The sequence below is a fragment of the Sesamum indicum genome, linkage group LG12, assembly GCF_026168435.1.
Source record: "Sesamum indicum cultivar Baizhima isolate 11 linkage group LG12, ASM2616843v1, whole genome shotgun sequence".
Taxonomy (NCBI): Eukaryota; Viridiplantae; Streptophyta; class Magnoliopsida; order Lamiales; family Pedaliaceae; genus Sesamum; species Sesamum indicum.
In genome coordinates, this window is record NC_142668.1 from 18,107,608 (window position 1) to 18,127,828 (window position 20,221).

The 20,221-nt window shown below is 36.4% G+C and overlaps 3 protein-coding genes across 3 annotated transcripts; 2 read left to right on the forward strand and 1 right to left on the reverse strand.

Moving 5' to 3' along the window:
* Positions 1–1,230: 1,230 nt before the first annotated feature.
* On the forward strand, positions 1,231–3,154 carry LOC105175765 (tyrosine decarboxylase). Its single transcript, XM_011098340.3, has one exon. It carries the CDS (start codon positions 1,431–1,433, stop codon positions 2,952–2,954), a length of 1,524 nt encoding a protein of 507 aa, XP_011096642.1. The 5' UTR covers positions 1,231–1,430; the 3' UTR covers positions 2,955–3,154.
* A 9,671-nt stretch (positions 3,155–12,825) lies between these two features.
* BRCA1 (breast cancer susceptibility1) lies at positions 12,826–18,415 on the forward strand. The gene is made up of 14 exons (XM_011098342.3): positions 12,826–13,003; positions 13,109–13,162; positions 13,270–13,340; positions 13,759–13,872; positions 14,012–14,490; positions 14,682–14,792; positions 14,878–15,861; positions 15,984–16,084; positions 16,365–16,551; positions 16,637–16,737; positions 16,839–16,965; positions 17,055–17,220; positions 17,313–17,431; positions 17,944–18,415. Exons 1-14 carry the CDS (start codon positions 12,849–12,851, stop codon positions 18,289–18,291), a joined length of 3,117 nt encoding a protein of 1,038 aa, XP_011096644.2. The 5' UTR covers positions 12,826–12,848; the 3' UTR covers positions 18,292–18,415.
* On the reverse strand, positions 18,380–20,032 carry LOC105175766 (uncharacterized). Its single transcript, XM_088876788.1, has 2 exons — positions 19,611–20,032; positions 18,380–19,517 (listed from the first exon to the last, which is right to left on the reverse strand). The coding sequence occupies exons 1-2, from the start codon at positions 19,708–19,710 to the stop codon at positions 18,676–18,678; spliced, it is 942 nt and encodes a 313-aa protein (XP_088732914.1). The 5' UTR covers positions 19,711–20,032; the 3' UTR covers positions 18,380–18,675.
* Between the last annotated feature and the right edge of the window lie 189 nt (positions 20,033–20,221).

The following is a 20,221-nucleotide window of genomic DNA, read 5'->3' on the forward strand; positions in this document are numbered from 1 at the left end:
GAAATGATTTATAAGGTAGTTATAACCAACGTGGGAGGCTCAATTCTATTTTGACGACGTTTATTTGGTCACATCATTTTGATTAACTTGATTATGACCTATCCAATCCATTTTAATATATATAGTTTGTGAATGCCAAAAAAAATTATTCTAATTTAATAACCAGTGTGGACTGTACGGATATTAGTTTATGTTTTTATTTTTTTTACTATGATGATGTTTGGGAGATTAAAATATTGTTAAAAAAATTTAAAACATTGTTAATTACGTTGTAAATAATTGAAACAAGAATGAGGATAGTTGGGGGTAGCTGCAAGTGTTTTGGGCATTTCTTACAGTGGGGTGCAGCCCAACTGAAGACAACAAATGTATTGTAAGAAGAAACACTAAAAGCATTGAATTCACAATAAACAAATTCGGGTTGAACCTAATTACATGACCCAACCAAATTACAACATTCGAATAGTGCAAGTTTCATATCTAAAGTAAGTTTTTAAGAAATTGTTCCAGTTTTCACAAAAACAACTCTCCAAAGTTGAGTCCATTTACTTTGTAACCAAAATTTACTTCTTATTACATAATAATAATAATAATAATCAAATTACATATAATAAAGATGAAACTCATTTAAAATAGAATGAGATACTTACAAAAATTTGCGTTGATTACAAATAAATATTCTAATTTTTTCCTTTTGGAGATTGGAGTTTAATAACTTAGAGATGGATTAGATACTTGTTTTTTTAGTTCACCACATTTTTTAATTATTGATGCAGTCCTTTTTACTTTAATTAATTTATACACGTACTATTATATTCCTTTCCAACAAATAATTATTATATTATTATATAAGAAAAATAGAATAGCAGTATTGTCAGTGGTCCCGAGGATCAAAATACCCTCTGATTCAATTAAATCGGGCCCCAACCCCGAGTCCCTCACTTCCAGGAAAACGCTTCTCCAATACCCGACACTTGCATGTTATTATTATCATTATTGACTAAATCGCATTTTCAGCTGCCTCAAAACCGTGTGACGACCGGTAAAATTCAATTTTATCACTCTCTCTAAAATTAAATATATTGAAATAGACGGGGAAAAAAGCGCAAAAAAAAAAAAAAGAAAAGAAAAAAATGGAGTTGAAGAACGTGACTAATGCTCTCCAACAACCCACCTTATTCTTCTACAATAAAACCCAACTCGCCCATCTACCTCCTCCTCCCTCAATTCCTTTCCTACCCCATTTTCCTCTATATATATATCACGTCCATCAATTACTCTTCCAATCATTCACATTCCCACAAACAGGTGTTGTACCCAACTCCTCTTTTCAGTTTCTACTTCTTCCCTGAGTGCTACCAAGTGAAAGTGCCCCTTTCACTAGTAGCAAATTTGAACAAATACTAAAACTTTCCACCCAATTTCAATCCATGGGCAGTCTTCAGAATCAGAAACCTGACAATGGCTTCGCCGGGACCATCAAACCTCTGGACCCGGAGGAGTTCAGAAGGCAAGGCCATTTAGTCATCGACTTTCTTGCTGATTATTACAAGAGTGTTGAGAGATATCCTGTCCGCAGTCAAGTCGAGCCCGGCTATCTCAAGAAACGAATGCCCGACTCCGCTCCCTATGACGCCGAGCCCATTGAGGATATTCTTCGGGATGTTCAGAAAGATATTGTTCCCGGCATAACTCACTGGCAGAGTCCCAACTATTTTGCGTATTTCCCCGCCAGTGGTAGCATTGCTGGATTTCTTGGGGAAGTTCTTGGCACCGGGTTTAACATTGTGGGATTCAACTGGATGTCGTCCCCCGCTGCCACGGAGCTGGAAACCATCGTCATGGATTGGCTCGGTAAAATGCTCAACCTTCCTTCTGAGTTTCTCTTCTCCGGCGGAGGTGGTGGTGTTTTGCAGGGTACCACCTGCGAGGCCATATTGTGCACGCTGGTGGCCGCCAGGGATCAGATGCTCAAAAAGATCGGCAGGGAAAATATAAACAAGTTGGTTGTATACGGGTCGGATCAAACCCACTCCGCTTTGCAGAAGGCAGCTCAGATTGCGGGCATCAACCCCAGCAATTTCCGTGCCGTCGCCACCACAAGGGCCGACGCATTCGGGCTAACTGCTGATGCCCTCCGCGCGACAATTGAATCAGATGTTGAATCCGGGCTGGTGCCGCTGTTCCTGTGCCCCACCATCGGGACTACGTCGTCAACCGCGGTGGATCCATTGGGCCCGCTGTGCGATGTGGCGGAGGAGTATGGAATCTGGGTGCACGTCGATGCCGCGTACGCCGGAAGCATTTGCATTTGCCCCGAGTACCGCCATTTCCTGGACGGCATCGAGAAAGCGCACTCTTTCAGCTTCAACGCCCACAAATGGTTCTTGACGACACTGGATTGCTGCTGCCTCTGGGTTAAAGACCCCGGCGCCCTGATCAAAGCTCTGTCGACATATCCAGAATATCTGAGAAACAAAGCCTCGGAGACAAAGCAGGTGGTGGACTACAAAGACTGGCAAATTACTCTCAGCCGCCGCTTCCGGTCTCTGAAACTCTGGCTCGTTATCCGCAGCTACGGCGTCGCAAATCTCAGGAAATTCCTGCGTAGTCACGTAAAAATGGCGAAGAATTTCGAAGGGCTGATCGGAATGGACAAGCGTTTCGAGGTGGTGGTGCCGAGAAACTTTGCCACCGTCTGCTTCCGCATATCGCCGATCGAAATCGGCGGAAACCATCAGATCGTGACAAAGGAGGACGCAGCCAATAATTTCAATGCCAAGTTGCTGGAGTCCATAAACGAATCAGGCAAGATTTACATGACACACGCAGTGATTGGGGGAGTTTATGTGATGCGATTCGCTGTCGGGGCGAGCCTGACAGAAAACAAGCACGTCATTTGGGCCTGGAAAGTGGTTCAGGAACATGCAAATGCCCTGCTAACCAGCTCCTAATTTTACTACCACAAATGTGAATGTCAATCCTGTCGAGAAATTGGAAATTCTGCCTGTTTTAGTTTGTGAAATTCAATAATCAAAATCTTCTTACAACAATGTACGGTTTCTTGATTTGTGGTGTATAGATGACCTTTCATGTCATATTCCGGTCCGGTGGAACAGGGCAAAGAAATGAAAATGGAAACTCATTGGTTAAAGTTGTAGTAAACCTGTCTGAAATTGCCATTCTAGGAGAAATGAAGCCTGCCACTACTATTACTTACATTCATAATTCTAAGTTAGGTGGCCTCGTTCTCTGCCCCCACTGCAACATTAACTCTCCATTCCCATACTTTCTAAGTCTTTATTTATTTCATCCAATCATACAATAAGTTATACTAAATTTCAACTTCTTTCGCCCCCACATTTAGAGGAATCTTGCTGACAAATCAATAATTATAATTTTACATATATAATTATATCAATTTTAATAAATTAGTAAATGCATCAATTCGATCAATAAGTGTGACGATAAACTCACAATATATTGTAACAAACAGTTACAATTTCGATGGAATTTAAACACCCTATTAATTTCAATAAATCCTTAGTATTAACTATTAGGCTAATAAAATATTGATGATTTATGAAGCATCGGTGATATCATAAAATTTGCATCACCAATTTAGTTTCAATAGTCTACAATTTATTTATTTATTTCTGATTAAGTTATTTTAAGAATTTATTGGACGGTACACAAATTGAGGGAAAGAGTCTACTGACTCCTCCACCTGCCCTACCCTCAGAATTCGTGCCGTCCTACCCTTCCCTCACACTTAGGGCCGGAGTTTATTTTCTTGACAAACTGGTGAATCAATTTTATTTTTCTCAGGATAATATAGTTAACTAATGAGCACGTCATATGACGCTTTTAATAATTTCAACTCGCAATTAAGGGACAACTTTAGTCTTTACTTCACGGAAATTATCATACTAGCGATTTTGCCAGCTAATGAATTTGGTGGCTTCTGTCTAATTAATTATTATATGTTTTGCTTTTTGAGTAATTCAGTTGGCAGAATCGAGGCTCTGTGATCTTAGAGGATATGGGTTCGAACCCCTCATGTGCACGGAATGTTGTTTACTACATAATAGGAGTTGTTGTCTATTGTAACAGTAGGTGTTATTAAACATAATATGATTATAATAATAGTTTTTGTTAGATATTGATGTCGACATGTATAGTTCCTCACCTGTATTTAAAAATAATAAGATGATTAATATACTGTTCAGTCTTGTACATGATTCGCATCCGCGGCAACCAACAAATTTAAACATAAAAAACATGATAAAAATGACCCTATATGCTTCTGAAGAGAGTGATAAATATAGTGAGTAGAATCATAATTGTAATATAATTGGATATGATTGAAATTGATTCAAACAAGGAACTCCCACTAAAATAAAAAGATTTATTGCTATTGTATCTGATAATATATAGGCTATATATATATATATTATGAGATGCAATAGCAATAAATGTTTTTATTTTATTTAATTGTTTTTAGGTAAGTAGCAACAAATGCTGATTACGGCTAATTTGTCAATCATTAAAGTTTTTAATTCTATGAATATATGGTTGATAATTGCTTTGCGCGCACGATATTTATTGTCAATTTTGCCCATTTGTTTATTCATGAAAGAACAGTTTCTCCCAATCCCTTTATCTTTGTAATTAAGGAGAAAATGTTGAAATCGTAGGATTTCATTTTACTGCAACATTTTGAACCTTTTTTCTTTGGACATAATAAAGTATTACATGTTGTCGTGCCCACCGCCTATATATTTCGGACAAAGCTTACACGTTTTCTGAGTTATATGTATACATCTACGTACCACATTTGATTTATATATGTGTGAAACAAATAAAAAAAGTCGTATGTTAGTAAAGTGGAGATGGACATCCCCCAACTAATCCATTTACACTGACTATGAAAAAGTCGCTTTTCTTTAATTATTTTGTTCCAATTTATTATAAAAAAAAACTTAATTAATCAATACATTTCCTCAAAAACATTAATGGATCAGGCTATCTGCTCTTCTCTCTCTCTCTCTCTCTCTTCTTTTTTTTTTTTTAATTAAACCGTCTGTGCCGTGGTGGGGATTTATCATGATATCTACACGTTCATGTTCGGTAACTACGTTAGGATGTAATGGAATCAAAGCGTTGTTAGAAACAACATGCCATCTATGAATGAAACTTGGAAATCATTAAATAGGTAACGACATTGCCATATTGTCCCATGGACTTCCTCACTGTCCGAACGCAAGAGACAAATGTTTTGTCCCTACACACTGTCCGCTAACGTTAACAAAATACTTGGGTATTAATTCTTTTATATATTTTTTTTTCTGGCCATTTTTGGGTAAAAGAGGACTCCAATTAGCAGGTTTCCCTCCAATTTAATCCGAAACTCAATTATTTTTAGGCCTTACGTCCTTCACAAACATCGATTTTCGACTTTTTGTACAATTACAATTAACGCAGACAAAGAACAAACACGAAAAATAAGTAAATGCACACAAAAAGGGACTCAATTAGTGAGAAGGGACATGGCGTACGCACCAAGAATAATAGTGTGTTGTGTTGTGTTTAATGAATTGCGAAGAAGGAAATGGTGTCTTACTCTAAGAAGGAATTATGTAAGAAAGATTATATATAGTGGTTAGGTCAGTAGCGCGTCCGGACACTAGTTGCTGTAAACAACATTTTAGAAAACATGGTCAGCTAGGTTTGTTTATAGAATACTTCCATTTGTTAGAAAAATGCTACTTTAAGGGACCCCCTCCCCACACCACATGCTCCTAGAGTTAAATGCAATTCACCCACGATAATATATGAAATGAATAAAAAAGAATATTTAATAAATTATTTTTATATTTTAAGAAATAAAACAAATACCTCATATCTAAACTATTAATAGAGGGTAATTTGGCATGTTACTGTTTTAAAATATTTCGAAATCCAAACTTATTTCTTTCGAACCTCACAAATATCAAAGCATAACTCCAAATGTGTCATAAATTGTGAGTGGTATATTGACCTCAAAAAAGAAAAACTAATTGAAAACAAGAAAAAAAGTAGCATGCAAATTTGTAGGAAGGTGTAGATGAGAATAGGGCACGTGAGGGCTTTCCTCCACCCCACCTAACAGTCAGAATTGAAGGTTAGATGCATCTACGCATCGCACGTGCGCCCTTGATGATGAGGAAATGGGCGTCGACATGCCTGTTTAATATCACCTCCACCTACTCCTTGGATTCCTTTCTTTTTAGACACCTACCAAATCCAAATCCAAATCCGTCGCCCCTCCAAAAACACTTGATTCGCTATTCAAAGAGATGAATAACTAGCCATCTTTACCAGGAATTCCACTATAACCATTTCTTTTTTTACAATTATATGGGATAGTAGAATTCCACCTAACCACAATTATTATGTATCAATCTCAATTCCTATTTGTTTAACTCACTTTCCTTCACTAAATACTAGTACTTTATACCACACTCGTAACTCTTTTTAATTAATAAGGTATATACAAAATAAAAAATTGATATTAAATTTATAAGTAATGATAAAAAAGAAATCAAAATAGCAAAGACATGAAAAGCCCATCTCTTTGAATAATAAAGTATACAAGTATAAATATAGATAGATGATTGGTTTTGTTTTTTTGTCTCAATTTGCAACCACTGATTTCATGACATCCATTTTATTTGATGATATCGGAATGGAGAGAAATTTGCGAAAACTCATCTTAATTGATGGCCACAAGAGTTGAACCAAAACAGAAATTCACGTTTTTAGCACACAGTCCGTTCATCCTCATTTATTATTGTTGTGAGATGTATGAATATGAATTTTCTGCTTAAAATCTAACTTATCTTAACAATGAAGATCACAATTATAGGACTTGTAGTACAACCCCACCCTGCGTATGCAACCTGCCACGGAGACCAGCATTTTGTATACAAAGAATCCAGTACGTAAATGTAAAACAATAATTTATAAAATTAACTAAATACAATGAACAATATAAACCAAAAAGAAAATAAAAAATTAGTTAATACCTAAACATAGGTAAATTTTGCAAACAGTTGGATGATAAGTTGGTAATTTTGATTATGTCATGGGATGTTTGGTTTACACAGTTTTACTTAAGTAACAAAAAAAATTTAATCACATTACAGACCAACATATAATATCAAACAAAAAATCAGCTCATTCATGAGGACTAAGTGCAAGAAACTGAAGCACCAACAGAAATGGGAGAATCATAGATGCGAAAACATCGACTGAATATCACAGAAAGTTGGCATAGTGCAACGAATATTTCTATATAATAGAGATTTCACAAATATATGCAAATTTTATGCACCAGCACAGGACAAAGCATGTAGAAATGCTGAAGTTGACAAGTCGCCAACGAGAAACTTGCCAGAATAATACAGATAGGTTATAAATTAAGAGAGATAAACAACGATTAAAATATGCAGCTATTATAAACATAAATTATTCCAATCACTTACCAGTCTGCACATTAATTTAAGAAAGATCGTATCTTGAACTAGAAATGATGTATAGTTTGTCACCTATTAAGAAGATTGCCAGTGCTACAAAACCATCTGAACATGCATGGTTGATTAGTTTTTTTGCTCCCCATTCGAAAAGAATAAAAGAGAAATTTCAGCAGTTAAAGAAACTGGATAACAGATACAGTATCTCTCACTAAATTTACAAGACATAAGATGAGAAAGTATCAATATCCTCAAAGAAGATTATGCCAAAAACCTTTACTTAAATATTTAGTTATACTGCAAATTCAGCACTTTCGATAGCCAAGGTACTACACATGGGCTTATAAGGACCGCACAACACCGATTGCAGATTTAAATTTCCACATAATGTACAACCATTCAGGAGCAAGCAGGATATATCCCCCACTTAAAGTAGGAGATAAAACTTCCTACTTAGAAAGATCACCTAGAAATAAAACTTGCATGGGGTTGGCATGCTCCTGGATGATCTTAACTGGGGGTTCGCATGCCCTCATTAACCACACTGTGAGACTAGTTCAGACATTATAACAATTCAAGAAGTCACTATATTTGTACGCAATAGTATTCTATGTGGGAGGACAAGTTTTATATATATATGTTGGTGTTCAAACACAGATAGTGAAAGGTTTGCTCAAGACTGACTATTTGGAAAAAGTTGTGGTTATTCAATTTTATATGAGCTTCTCAATACCACATATAATATTTGTATGACTCTAGGATATGATAATAGCAGTAGGTATAGTGGTATTATCATACAAATAACATTTGTAAACACTACTATGGAGAAAACAGGATAGAAGGAAGCAACTTTAAACTAATATATGCAGCCGGCCCCCTTAACTTGCTGATCTTATTGGACTATCTGTCAATCCCACAAGCCTGTTACCAGAGAGGCTGAGAAGAAACAATAACTCCCACCCTCTAACCAAACTTACAGCTTTCCTTGTGCAATCAGATTGATCATTTGATCAAAGGTCAATGTTTGCTATTATAGAGGCTACCAATATTACAAGACACTTCTATAATGAGTGATCAGGTTAATTTAGCTAGAAGCTGGCCCCACGTGTAGCTAAATTCAATTTCTTGTTTCCACTGTACTCTATTTCTTTTTTCCCCAGTGAAGACAGAAACCAAATGCTACCTTTTAATTAGGTCAGAAATAGAAAGGAAAAAAAATCTATAGGGAAAAAGAAAAGAGAACAAGAGAATATATGGAATGTTGACACATACTTTACCTCCCCAACTATAGCTGTGTTCTAATATGCCTATTACTAAAAACATATTGCTGCAATAATAAATGAGAAAGAATATTAATCAAGTATACCACTAAAAACAACTGCATATTTCTCTTTAGGTCAATGCTCAAGCATTGACTTCCACTACATGTTTCATTGATATATCATCTCAGAGAATCCATAAGCACCAAAATAAGTTGCAATTCAAATAAATAGGTTAAGTCTTAGGCTCTCATTTCTGTTCAACAGCACGAAGAATAAGTCACACCAGGTTCATAACTGGGGGCTTCCTGGTGCAGGTAATACAACACATGCGTCTATAATGATACAGAAAGCCAACAATGTATTTTAAACATATTAAGCAGAACAATTTAGCTTTGAGCTCTCAAGAATCAACATTAACCTTTAACATATTACCATAAGATGGCAAAAAGGTCATTTCACAGTTCAAACCTCGCTTGGTTGGTTTGGCACGTCAACGTCTCAATTCTTTTCTACTCCACAACTTTATCCTGGAGAATGCATTTGTGATTTTATGGTCATTCCCTTCCAATCACTGTCTATGCACTTTTTAAGCTTTTATAGTCAGTATGTTTGTCCATCATGGCATCATCTGGAAAAGGACATATATTGCTCTTGATAGAAGAGGTAGTTAATAAACAAACAGTATCATGAGTTCGCCATCTTTGGGCAGACCCAGCCAATGACAATGGTGCACAAGAAATACATGTGTAACGAATCAAGCTTGCAGCGGGCTTGGCAATTTTTCATGGCTCAAGCACAACAACCTCATTTTCTCGCTTTTGAGCTAGAGCTCAAATTCGCATTCAATTAATACAAAATTTAATTTACAATTAATAATATCGAAGAAATTTTAAAGAATTATAATTTTTATTCAACATATTAGATTGAAATTAAGTTTTATCTTGAAGGAGATTCTTAATTTTTTACTGAAACTAACAAGTAATTAAAAAGTCAGAATAGCAATTAATATGAATTATATATATACATATATAATAATTTAACAATTTTTTTATTAATGGATAATTTACAGAAAAAGTCTCAGAAATTACGAGTTGCTTCACACAACAGAAACAGTGGTTACAGCAAGAAACTACAAAGGGAGACACAAATCTAACTATACCTACCAGAGAGTAAACCTGAAAATGAACAGAGCTTAATCTTGAAACTTGAAATGGAGATCAGTATAAGAATTTGGATTTCATCAATAACAGGATAAGACAACAAGCTTTAGATATAAAAAGAAGAAGAAAGCAGTTTTTAAATATATCTGAGCCAGTGTTTGCTTAAGACATTCTACTGACCATTTCAAGATCAGAAGCATCTTTTGTGACTCCAATACTTTCTTTATCACTGGTTTAAACCTCACGAGAAATCTTACCACCGTGAGGCTCCAATAGGCAGTGAATAAATATAAATGAAAATGAAAAAGTTAAGTGCAGCAGTTACTTCACTATGATGTTTGTGCAACCATCTGTAGTGGTATCTAGCAGCTATGATTGTTTTTGGGGGTGCAGGAACACCCCTGTTTCAAGAAGCAGAAAAGTATCTCACGAGAATGGCAGACCGCTCCACCATAAAAACCCTGTATAGATGATTATCTCAACATTCTTGGTCCACAACCTGCTATTAAGACCATTCCAGACATAATCCTAACCAAAACTTTCAGAAACCTGCAACTGTATATTTTAGAACACCATAGATGACACTCATAAGCAACCTCTATAGTCACTGACAACTATACGAACATATCATCGTATAAAATGACAGGCGAAAAGCCAAAAAAACAAGTGGAAATAAGATGAATGAGTTCAACCATTCTATTGAAGCGTAACCATATCTCACTGGTAGCATAATCTTCCTTAAATACAAAACTCATCCTCTGTTAGACAAACATCATACTACGACATCAAAATAACTTGATATTCTTAATTTTGTGAATGAAAAAATTATCTACAAGAAAAAAAATTACTCAATACCACAAAGAACCCTGGGTTTCTTTTCTAGTGGACCATTGAAGAGCATCCAATAATCAAAAGAAAGAGAGAGAGTGCGTGCGATGGAGACCGTGGCGGAGTAGAGAAGACGCCTCCATCGTCGGCGGACGGTGGGGTGTAGTCTCCATAATAAATCTCGAGACGTTCTTTGTTAATCTTTCGGCCCAAATCAAGTTCAACTGAAGGCGCCACTGCTTCCAAAGGGCTCCCAACTACAATTTCAGATCCATCTCCAATCTGACCCAATTACGCTCCACTGGACCAATGAATAGTTTGGTTGGAGAATACGAGTCATTAGCTGTCGGCTGTCCTGCGGACTCCCGCCTCTTTATTCACTTATTATTATTATTAAACGTTATTAAAACAATAATTTTACTTCATATATACAATAATAGCAATGTTGATACTATAAAAATAATTAACGTTCAAAAGTTTATTTTTAAAAATAATTATTCATATTTAATAATAAAATAATTTATGTTCCTACTTTTATCCATTATTTTTTATTTGATGTCTTTCGTAGAAATAGTTTAAGAACTCGATTTAATTTGTAAGACGACACAAATAGGCATGATATGGAATTATGAAAGGATAACTTAGAACAGGTAATCAATAAAAGTGCATCTCATAAGGTATATAACATAATATTTATTTCAGGATAATTCATTAATTTCCAATTATTGGTAATCAATAGTATCTCGAAGGTTTTTTTTAAATATATCGATTTTATTTAAGTAATTATTACATTTACAGCCATAAATAATATGATAGTTTTCAGAGAATCTTAAGGTATTACAACTCTCAGTAAATACTTTGATCTCGTATGATGTTATTGGGTCTCAAGAAGCACTAATATTAATTTTAAAATTAAAATTGCTTGAAATCTAGTTACGTGGTTGGTGCATCAAAACTATTTGATGCTCTAAAAAAAACATGCGGGACCAAAAAAACAAACAATAATATGTTTGTTTTTAATTGTTTTAGTATAAATATATACATATATATATGTAAGATATGATTTGACAATGAATAGTAATTTTTATTTTCTAAAATACAATATTAAACATATAATATTTATTTTAAATTATCTCCAAAAATAAATTCAAACATATATACTATATCTAGCACACACTTATTTATCTTTGTTTTTCTCTCTCTATCTTTATAAAACACAACAAAACGCTAAAAAAAAAAGAATCCAAACATTATGCATTATGTTTGGTTTCATTTTTGGACAATCTATGTGACAAGATAAAACACACCTAATGTTTGCCTCTTTGTTTTCACACCTTGTTTGTGTGTTTTTTTAATTTTTGAACTTTTTTATATATAATAGATATATACACACTTCTATACATATAAATATAATATAAAAGAAACATGATTTGACAATGAACAGTAATTTTTATCTTCAAATAATACAATATTAAACATACAATATAAATATATAAAATATATAAAAGAGATGTGATTTGACAATGAACAGTGATTTTTATCTTCCAAACCCAACAACAAACATACACCACTTATTTAAAATACCTCTAAAAATCAATCCACACATACACTCTATCTCCAACACACACTTATTTATCTTTATTTTTCTCTCTCTACCTCTAAAATACAAAGTAAAACAGTCCAAAAACAAAACCAAACATAATGCATCCAGGTTTTTCAAAGCTGAAAAAGAAAAACGTGTGTATGTGTATATTTCAAATGAATAGGATTGATTTCGTGATGGACGTTTAAAATAATATTTTGGTCCAAAGTATGATGTTTTGGGCCTGAGGCCCATTTTGAGTTTGAAGTGTATCAACCCGTTACCCGCCCACAAGTAGCCGTTTGAAATAAAATCCAACTTTAAGGCGAAGCGACTTTGCTTCGGCCTTTTGCGACTTTAGTTGAAGTTTTGGACGAGAGAGGCGCCATGAGATTCGAGAGAGATCGGAGTTGCGGCGGGAAATCAGAATCATATGAAATGTTTTCGCGCGGCTCTGAAAAAATTTCAAAAACGAACATGAGTTTCCACTATCAGAATTCACATGCCTACATTCATTCCCACTTATCCCACACATACTCACACGCAGAAGAGAGAGAGAGAGAGAGAGAGCACAGCAGTAGAAGAGTTCCGGAGAAGAAAGATGGCTGACGCATCACACCTCGAAAGAATGGGAAGGGAGCTCAAATGTCCTATATGGTAATACTTTCATTTAGAATATCTGAATTTCAGTCAAGTTGTTAAGATTGGGGGTTTTAGATAGATTACAAGTTAAACTGGTTCTTGGTGTTTTTTATGTAACAGTTTGAGTCTCTTGAATTCTGCCGTTTCACTCACATGCAATCATGTGTTTTGCAAGTAAGCTATCTATTAGTCATTTTTTTTTCTTTTTAAATTTCCGTGTGTGAGTAATTTTGGGCTCGATTCAACGTGTTTCTCTTGACGTTCTCTTTGAATTGGCGTAGTTCATGCATCGAGAAATCTATGAAAGCAGCATCAAATTGTCCGGTCTGCAAAGTTCCGTACAGGCGTAGAGGTATTTACTGTTTACGTTTGAAGAAGGATCATTGTTACAAAACTTTGCAACAGGATGCAATGCTGCTACGTCTTTGTATTTAAATATATAGCAGGAAATAAGATGTGGTTGCCGAATCCTCTGTAACTTAATCTCAAAATGTGTCCACCAATTCAATATTGCTATATTTATTGTATTGGGGACTAATACAGAAGAAACTATTCATGTCAGAGCTGCTGAAAATGGAGAAAGAGTTTCAGTGGAATGGGAAATGGGAAATGAATCGAACATGAGTAAATTTGTAAAAGAGAATAGGATCAACCTTGTTTTCTTTAACTTAACTTGTTTTGATCAGATAGGCAAGAGTGAATTTGGTTTTTCTCCAGGCAGTTTGTTTTGGATTACAGATTTGTCTATGTTTATGGTTTTCTTTTAGCAGAAATTCGGCCTGCTCCTCATATGGATAACTTGGTCAGCGTTTACAAAAGCATGGAAGTGGCATCGGGAGTGAATATTTTTGTCACTCAAAATGGAGCTTGTACCAAACTATCTGGTAATGATTTTGTACTCTTGTTGAACAATGTTTAGCATTGAACAATACTGAAGCATTTATACTTCAGTATTTGAAATGCATATGCATTATAAGGCATTTCTTAGAAAATAGATGATTGATGCAACTACTTTAAATATAGGTGAAGATAATCAGACTGGTATCAATCTGCTTGAGGTCCAAAATAATAGCCGAAACCAAGTGGAGAGTTTAGATTCTGCAAATCAGAAACGTCAAAAAAGAGGATCAAGAGGTTCATTAGTGAATACTCAGAGATCTTCTGGGTCAAACGTAGTGAAGCCTTCATTTCCTACCAAGAAAAGGGTTCAGGTACCCCTCTATCCAACTTCAGAGACCCAGATGGAGCCTGTAAATCTGGGAAGTGATGTTGACAGGATTGAACATAAAAATAGTGGTGTTTTACAAAGAGACATGCATTCTGCAACTGAAAAGGGGGAAATGATTTTTTCTCCATTTTTCTGGCTGAGAGAGGAAGAGGATTTAGAGAAATTAAGTCAGCAGACTGATGACAATCAGGTCATGTATACACCGCCAGATGCCCCTTGCTTCAGTGACATCAAGGACTCTGATGATGAAGTTCCTTGTAAAATAAGTCCAAAAGTAAGTTCCTAATTTCATTGATGATACAGAGATCATTTCACATTAATCAAACTTGCTGTAACAAATAGCCAGCTGTTACTGTGTATGATGATCAAGATCCTTTAATTTGTTAAGGCCCTGCTATTGTCTGACTGATTCAATTATGTCTTTCTGGCAAAAAAGAATTTTTATCTTCAATTTTCTTTGTACAGAGAGGAACCTGTGTCTCATCAAACAATGCAGACTTCATTGATAGTGAGATGTTTGATTGGACACAAAGGCCTTGCTCCCCTGAACTTTTTTCAAGCCCCCTGGCAATGCAGGTAACTTGATTATGATGCAAATATTAGAAGTTGCTCTTCTCTGCTCCTTCCCATTCTTGACCAGGCTTTCAGCCACTTGATATAGATGGAAGATACTGCTCAACAGAATGGAGCTCAAGAGAAGGCTGATGCTGCCTTGACAGAAACAAATGAAGCTCCAAAGATTAGTCCCAACATCAGAGAAGGTCTGGGCAAGAAAAGGAGGATGGACAAAACCTCAGACAGTAAAGGTGGGTTAAGAGCGTCTAATAAGCAAGTCAGTCATGCAACAGAGACCAGAAAAAGCAAGAGACCCAGAAAAACTATTTGTGGAGAAACTGCAGTTCAAATTGTTCCAGACAAGGTAACTTACCAACATAGGCAAGAAGGCAGTAAAGACAACCAATTGATTTTGAATGGAAAACTCACAAAAAGCAATAAGGTCCATTCTGAAGCTAGTGCTCTCGGGACAAATGTTCAAACTCTATCCAATGGGACAGAGCCTCTGACTAATAGCAACAAGACTGCACCTGGTTGTGTTTCAGCTTCAGAAAATTTTGAAAAAAGCAGTGATGGAAGTAGCAAGATAAAGAAAAGTGGTGAAAGCAGCAAAAGAGCCAAGAAAACACTTGCTTCAAAGCAGAAAATTGGTAGTAAAGTAAAACCTCTAGAGTTTGAAACTAGCAAAGGCCAAGTGAATGCAGCTCAATGCAATGAGGTTTTGGTTCCTAAGTCACTTACTAATCTGTTGCCATTAAGCAATGACAAAGAACATTCAAATAAAGGCATTAGAAGAACCTATAAAAAAAATATTAACAAAATGCCGAATTCTCTGAAGAAGGTAAAATTCTGTGTAGAAGGCCCGACCAAGGACAACTGTGATGGTATCCCTTTAAGTGCTAATGAAGAGGATGAAATGAGAGGTCAGACATTTCAAGCAGTTCAAGGTGCTACACATCAATTAGGGATCAAAGTCCAAGAAAAAATGGAGAAAGCAACGTCCTCTTTGGATGGTGGAGTTCTGCTTAAATGCAATACATCTCCTAATACAATCTGTTGTGCTTTCTGCCAATCTTCCAAAGAATCTGAGGTACATCTGTTTTTCTCTCCCTTCATGTTCTACTTTGACCTCCCTTGTTTGTTCTTCATGTTAATATTTTGATTCATTATCTAAGATTGGTTTCTTTTCTTCTTCTTCTGGAAAATTGTCAGGTTTCAGGGATCATGATTCACTATCTCAATGGGAAGCCGGCGGCAGACAATCACAGTTCAAGAACAAATGTCATACACGTGCACAAGAATTGCACAGAATGGTATGGCATTTGAGCAGTTCTTCATATAGTCCGGTTATGTAGCTCGCTGAGTTGTGGCAAACTAATGGAACGACCTAGTTTGCTTCACCAGCTTACTGCCTTCAGGCTACTCATTCACTTGGTCAAGCTATATTAACATATTAAATGAAATTAATAGCAGATTACGAATCTCAATATTTTAATGCTGAGATAATGCAAGAGCATTTAATCACTTTTCTCATGTTATTCCATTGTAATGCTTTTCCTTCTTTAAACAAAAATGGCTATACATCTTTTGCAGGGCCCCTAATGTGTATTTTGAAGATGATAATGTTATCAACCTCGAAGCTGAATTGTCTAGAAGTCGAAGGATTAGATGTTCTTGCTGTGGCATCAAGGGGGCTGCTCTCGGATGTTACGAAAAAAGTTGCCGCAAGAGCTTTCATGTTCCTTGTGCTAGGTTGACTCCGGAATGTCGATGGGATTGTGTAAGCTCAAACGAATACAGCTGCTTTTTGGGTCTGAAGAAATCACATATGATCTAAATGCTGTGTTGTTTACCACACGTGACAGGAAAACTTCGTCATGCTATGTCCACTTCATGCTTCCTGTCAACTGCCGAATGAGATGCCTCAATCTGAATCTGGCCAGAAAAGAAAATCTGCTCCTGAAAGGTTTATTGCTTTTCCAGCAATGGGTGTCAGGCACTTGATGTAGATTCACAGATTTGATTTCTTTAATTAGCTTATTGTACTTAATGGCTTATTTTTTACAGAAAATCTTGTCTCCAACAAGTTAAAACCACTGGTGAATGTGAAAGTGGTGCAGTATCACAGTGGAGATCTCAGAAAAAGTTCAAGAACTTGGTTCTCTGTTGTTCAGCTCTCACGAACGCAGAGAAGGTAAACAAACCAATAATTTATGTACTCCCTTTTCACTATGCAAATCAGAAAAAGAATAATTCTTTTATAATTTTATGGTGCAAATGCAGGGGACTGTCACTGAATTTGAAAAGTTGTCTGGAGTAACGATACTGAAGAACTGGGACTCAAGTGTCACCCATGTAATTGCCTCCACAAATGAGAATGGGGCATGCAGAAGGACACTCAAATTTTTAATGGGTGTGTTGGAAGGAAAATGGATTTTGAGTGTTCATTGTGAGTAATTATAAAGCTTCAAATGAGTTACTACACTTTGAATATGTTTGGTTATTTAGATTGATCTCTATTATGTGTTTGTGTTGATGCAGGGATCAAGGCTTGCTTGGAAGCTGGAGAATTAGTTGATGAGCAACATTACGAGATTTCAATTGACATTCATGGAATCAGGGATGGACCAAGGCTTGGCAGATTAAGATTTCTAAACAAGGTTCTTTTTTCTGCTGCTCGTTTTTTTTTTTGAAGTCTTAAAAAATCAGTACTCAATTGAGTTGAACAGAGTAGAACCACCCGGTACAATTGCAGTTAGTGCAAATGCAGAGGAATTGAACAATGGTTTTGCTGTATGTCTTCATTTAGATTTAGGGATTAAAATTGCATGGTATTAAGTTGGGATATCTAACAATAAGGTAGTATAAATCAAGATGATGACTTTGAGAAGGGAGCCCGGATACCACAATTAGGCACTAAACTTGCAAGTTCCTGGAGGGAGTTGGACAGTATAATCTCATTTCATAACAGCTTTCTTCATTGTAAATGGGGGTTTCTGATTCAATCATTTTCATTTTGAATTATGAATATTCTCTAAAGCTGCTGTTCAGTGAAAAGATATGATAGTTTATCCTGCCCATCTTCAATGGGTCTTTTCCAAAGGGTTATTAACATGCTAAAGACCACAATACTTACTGGGAGTTTTACTAATTAATCTTCTGTGGCTTGCAGCAAACAAAGCTTTTTGATGGATATACATTCTTTTTCATGGGTGATTTTGAAACTTCATACAAACGATATCTTCATGATCTTGTGGTTGCTGCTGGAGGAAAAGTTCTGAACAGGAAGCCTGTTGCAGGAAACCAGGCAATTGGGTCGACTCAATCCCATGCAACAACCTTCATCATTTACAGCCTTGAGGTTCCTGATCAATGTAGGTCATCCAATGGAAGTTCAATGTTGAACCATAGACGTGCACGTGCTGAGGCTTTAGCCAGCTCTGCCGGAGCTGCAGTAGCAACCAATTCATGGATTATGAACTCCATTGCAGGTTATACGTTGCAAACAATTGGAGAATGACTATGTTGCTTTTGATCTATGTGATAGCTAACCGTGGATATGTGCCAAAGTCAGAGGTTACAATAATTTAAGTTCACATCTAAGAAAGTTACTGGAATGAATTTCAATTTCTTGGCCAACAGTATTACATTGATTTACATAGGTTTCAGCCATATGAATTTGTACTTTACAAACACCACTATTCAAGTACAATACAGGCTAAATAAGCTATACAAATCAATACCCAGTTGCACAGAAGTCTTATATACCTCACCTGATTATATTTTATCATAACGCCATTGGTTAGAGGCAAAGAAAGTCTAAATTCCGTAAGAATGCAAGAAAATTCAGATAAAAAGTTAAACTCATTCCTCTGCTTCTGGTCCTAAATTATATCTCTTCTCCTCATGCTAGAACAGAAGGCTTACGAGCATTGATCTCGCTTGTTATCTTAGCGCACTCTCCTTGCTGCTTTTGATCATACTTTGCAACCAGCATTTGGAAGCACTCAAACATATTCTCCAAAGCCACAATCTCTTCCTGAACATCAACTGGGGGAATATTGTTCTCTGACGACACTAACATACGCTCCTTAAAGCTCCGAACTCTTTCAAGACTCGTCACAACTTCTGCCCTCATCTCATCCATTGCACTCTGCATCATCACATTCTCTTCCTCTGCGTCTCTCAGCTTCATCTTCATCGACCGATTCCCATCAAGCGACCTCAAGAGCTGTTCTGAGAGAACCTTGTTCCTCTCCTGGAGAGATGCACTCCCCTGTGATTCTCCTCCTCCCCCGCCTCCTCCCCTTCCTAAACAATCATCCCCATTCTCATCCCTGTGCTTCAAAGCACATTCCCGTACTTTCTCCAGCAACGTCTCGTTTTGATCCTTGAGGTCATTTATAAGCTCCTCCATCTCACTCAATTCGTGCACCTTCTTTAAGAGTTCTGCAGCCATGATCTCCTTCTCTTTCCCCAAACTCGAGCACATAATCTCAAGGCTTTTCCGTGCGGCCAAGCTCGCACCCAGCTCCCTTCTCAGCTTATCTTTCTCGTCATCACCGGCATATCTCTTGCCGCCAAATGATTGGCATTTTTGAATTCTAGATCTGATGGTGTCGAGGATGGTCATCATTGTGGCCACCCTCAGCATTCTCCGAGCGTCATTCTTTTTCTCCTTATTATCACAGGCATCTTTGTGATCTTTAATCAGCTTCAACAGCAACTTCACGTGTGCTGCCACCCCTGATCACCATCAAACCACAACGTGTGCTGTTGTCAACCTTGATCCATCAAAAACAGACAAAACAAGAAACATGGGTACTGAATATGATATACCTTCCAGTGCGGAATCATCGTACTGTTGGTGAGAATGAGAAGTGGTCTGAGGCAGAAGGCGACCAAACCCGGAGGAGGAATTTACCTGAAACCCGCTCATAATCTCCTCGTTGCAAGCGCAGCAAACAACAATCGGTTATTGTTTGGGAAATTTGTGAAAAGAGGCAAGAAATATCAACAAGAGATGATGAAGGAAAGGAGACAAACATGTCCTAGAAAGAGAAGAAAAGGCTTCATTTCATTTGAAAACCATAATTGTCTCTTGTATTATTATTGTGTGTATTATGTTTATGAAAGAAAGAGTCATCAAGATGAGAGAATCAGTGAGAGATCCAAAGAAGAGAGGTTGCTACGGAATTGCAGACCATACCTCTGTTTCCTCTGTATCTCTGGTCTTCTTTTGTGTAATTATGTAATAATTAATAGTTAATAGTGGTGGGTTTTTGTTGGAGCTCAGAATTGTTTGGGCAGTTGAACATTTTGCGCAATCATTGGGAAATGTAAAGACAATTTTGGTTGGTTGTTGTTTTGTTCTGACTTTGATGGACAAACAAGTAGAGTAACACCCTCCAATTCATAAATTTTCATAATCTACCATATTAACTGTTTCT